The sequence below is a fragment of the Littorina saxatilis genome, linkage group LG14 (assembly GCF_037325665.1).
Source record: "Littorina saxatilis isolate snail1 linkage group LG14, US_GU_Lsax_2.0, whole genome shotgun sequence".
NCBI lineage: Eukaryota > Metazoa > Mollusca > Gastropoda > Littorinimorpha > Littorinidae > Littorina > Littorina saxatilis.
Genome location: NC_090258.1, coordinates 23,747,196 through 23,749,984, shown reverse-complemented (window position 1 = coordinate 23,749,984; position 2,789 = coordinate 23,747,196). Strand labels below are relative to the sequence as shown.

At 46.9% G+C, this 2,789-nt stretch overlaps 1 protein-coding gene across 1 annotated transcript; it reads right to left on the bottom strand.

Moving 5' to 3' along the window:
- Positions 1-326: 326 nt before the first annotated feature.
- Positions 327-2,393, bottom strand: LOC138946554 (FMRFamide receptor-like). The gene has a single exon (XM_070317996.1). It carries the CDS (start codon positions 1,113-1,115, stop codon positions 327-329), a length of 789 nt encoding a protein of 262 aa, XP_070174097.1. The 5' UTR covers positions 1,116-2,393.
- Positions 2,394-2,789: the final 396 nt, after the last annotated feature.

Sequence of the window (2,789 nt, the reverse complement as noted above, 5' to 3'; positions counted from 1 at the left end):
TAAAATGGCATTGCGTTTCATTCTGTGAGTTCGACAGCTACTTGACTAAATATTGTATTTTCGCCTTACGCGACTTGTTCTCTCTGCTTTCTTTCTTGCTTTTCTTTAGCATGCTCACCTTTGTCTTTCTTCTTACTTTCTTTGTCTCTGTCCTATTTTCTTATTTCTGTTATTGACAGACAGACAGAAAGACAGGCAGACAGACAGACAGACACACGCACGCACGCACGCACGCACGCACGCATGCTCGCACATACACGCACGCACGCACACACACACACACACACACACACACACACACAGAACCCCCGACCACCATGACGTAATTACCTGAGAGCTGACGGCAGCGCCAATGTCGTCATGACGACGAAGACCGCCACGCACACCACCACCGCCCTGGCCCTGTTGCACACGCCTCTCGCCTTGGTCGGGTGACACACCATGATGTAGCGCTCCACCGCCACGGACACCGTCAACCACGACGACACGCACACTGACATGCTGAAAATAAAGTGCGCGTAGGGATACAGGTACCCGTAGGCCCTGTTGCCCACATCGTCATCCATCCGCAGCAGCAAAATAGTGCAGAAGTACAGCAGATCGTTGATCAGCTTGATGGAGTCCGCTACTGCCAGCGCGGACAGAAAGGCGTTGGTGGATGTTCTCATGTTGCGATCGGAGAGGACCAGAAGGGTAAGAAAGTTGCCCATCAGACCGGGAATGCAGATGCAAGGGTAGAGGATGAGCCCCGTGACAAAACGAGCATTTTCGTAGAACTCGTAAAAGTCTTCGTCGTGGGGTAGAGCCGTGTCGTTCAGGCACCAATACACGCTGCTGTTGGGCGTGATTGTCTCGCTGAAATACACGCTCTGGTTCTCTGTGGGGGGTTGAAAGAACGCGGTGACGTTGTCCGTGTCGGAGAGATAAGAGACCCCTGAGGGCAATGATGTTATCGTCTCGGCGAACCAGGTTCGGTTAGACAACAAACTCGTTCCCGTTCCCGAACCGAGATAAGTCTCGGTCGTGGTTGCCAAGACCCTCGTGGTTCTGTCGCCAGTATCCATCCCGGTAAAGTTAGTGGGATTAGTCTCGGTGATGTTGCCCTGTGTAGCCATGGCTGTTGAAGATGGGGGGAGAGATATTGCCTTCAGTGCTGTTGTCAGGCGTTCAAAGGCTTTTAACAAATCATAAAGGAAAGAGTTGGATTACACGAGGGCCCCGCGAGGGTTTGAACAGCGCGTAATCTTTTTCCTGTCCATCACACGCGCTGATAGGGAGAGGCCCCGGGGAAGGGTAGAGACGCTGGAGTGAAGATCGATATGTGAGTGCTCTTTTTCCCGCTTCTTGCCCGATTTATACTTCCGCGTTCCGCCTCGTTAATTTCAACGACGATCGCTTCAGGTTCTTATTTATTCACGGGAGAAGGGAGAGGGGTCTTGATGCCGTTTTACCGTCTGTGTTCATTCAGGCGAAAACGCGCTAATCATTTTTGAGAGGGACATCTTTTTCACAGATTACAAACAATAATGAAAACGATGAAGTGAATTTGATACCGCTGTATCTGAGAATGATTTATGTCTCGTGAGTGCTCTCTTGTGTGCGTTTTGAATCAGTGTTCCATGTGTCCTGTTTACGATTTCGATATTATTACCTTGCTGTATATGATGCTTTAAAGGCGCGGTTTTTGTTAAGCCTGTTGTTGTCCAGATATGTCCTCATGTGCTATCAGTTGATCAGCCGTTGTCGTGTACTGTGCGCACTTTCAATATCTGAGTCTTATTTTCTTGATTTTGCTTCACGTTTTCCAACAAAGCGCTTTCACAAAGCGCCTGTTTTCAAACTGCGCACACACAGATCTAGATAGTTTCACAAGTTCAAACTGGCCTGCTTTTTGTTGTCCTGCCCTGTGCCTCCAGAGACTGTTATTGTGAACTAAAATCTGTCAGATCATATGTCCAGTCCCTTGTTGTGTGGACGTGCGTTTTTTTTTAATCTCTTGTCGTTGTTACTATCTTTGTCTGGTTTGCTGCTCCTGTATACCACTTCACACCGACGCAGTTGGGGATATGGCCTTGAATATTCTGGGTGTGCTTTTCCCCCCTTTAAATATGGACGCGTCCAGAAATCCTCGATTTGAGTTCACACCTTGTAGGATATAGGTCAACGATGAATGCAAGTCCTTGCGTTCGTCGAAAGGGTGATTGTTGTCGATATTCGATTCCTCCTTTCTTCGTGTCTTTCTTTGCTCCTTGTTTATGCAGATCACGCACTACTCCGAGTTCTGTTTTCTGTCTTGAACTGTTCCTCCTTTCACGTTGCCTGCATTGAGTTTGTCAGAGAATTGTTAACACTGTGAGAGTGCCTGTATTTATTGCTAAGTATTAAAATTTTGACCCGACTGTCCGATCCGTTTTTGAGATTAAAAACAGCGTGTTCAATAACATGCACAGAAAGAGACGTTACAACGTCACTCTTTCACTCTGTGACAATCCTTCTTGGTTAACAAGATGCTGTTTGTCGGTGCACATAGAAACCAAAGGAATCAAGTAGGACACACACAAAGACAAATGACAAAAACAAACACACACTGTTTTACGTCAAAGAAGTTTCTTGTTGATTTTAGTGGCTTGACAAGTGGTTTTTTTCGATGCTCTTCTTTTTTGTTCGTATGTTGTGTGTGCTCCTGATCTGACACAAATGGCCAGCCTAATGTTCACAATGTAGATCACAAAATGTCCAGATTGGTCGTTGACTGCTTATATGATATATCACACGACTGAGAGCCGCAC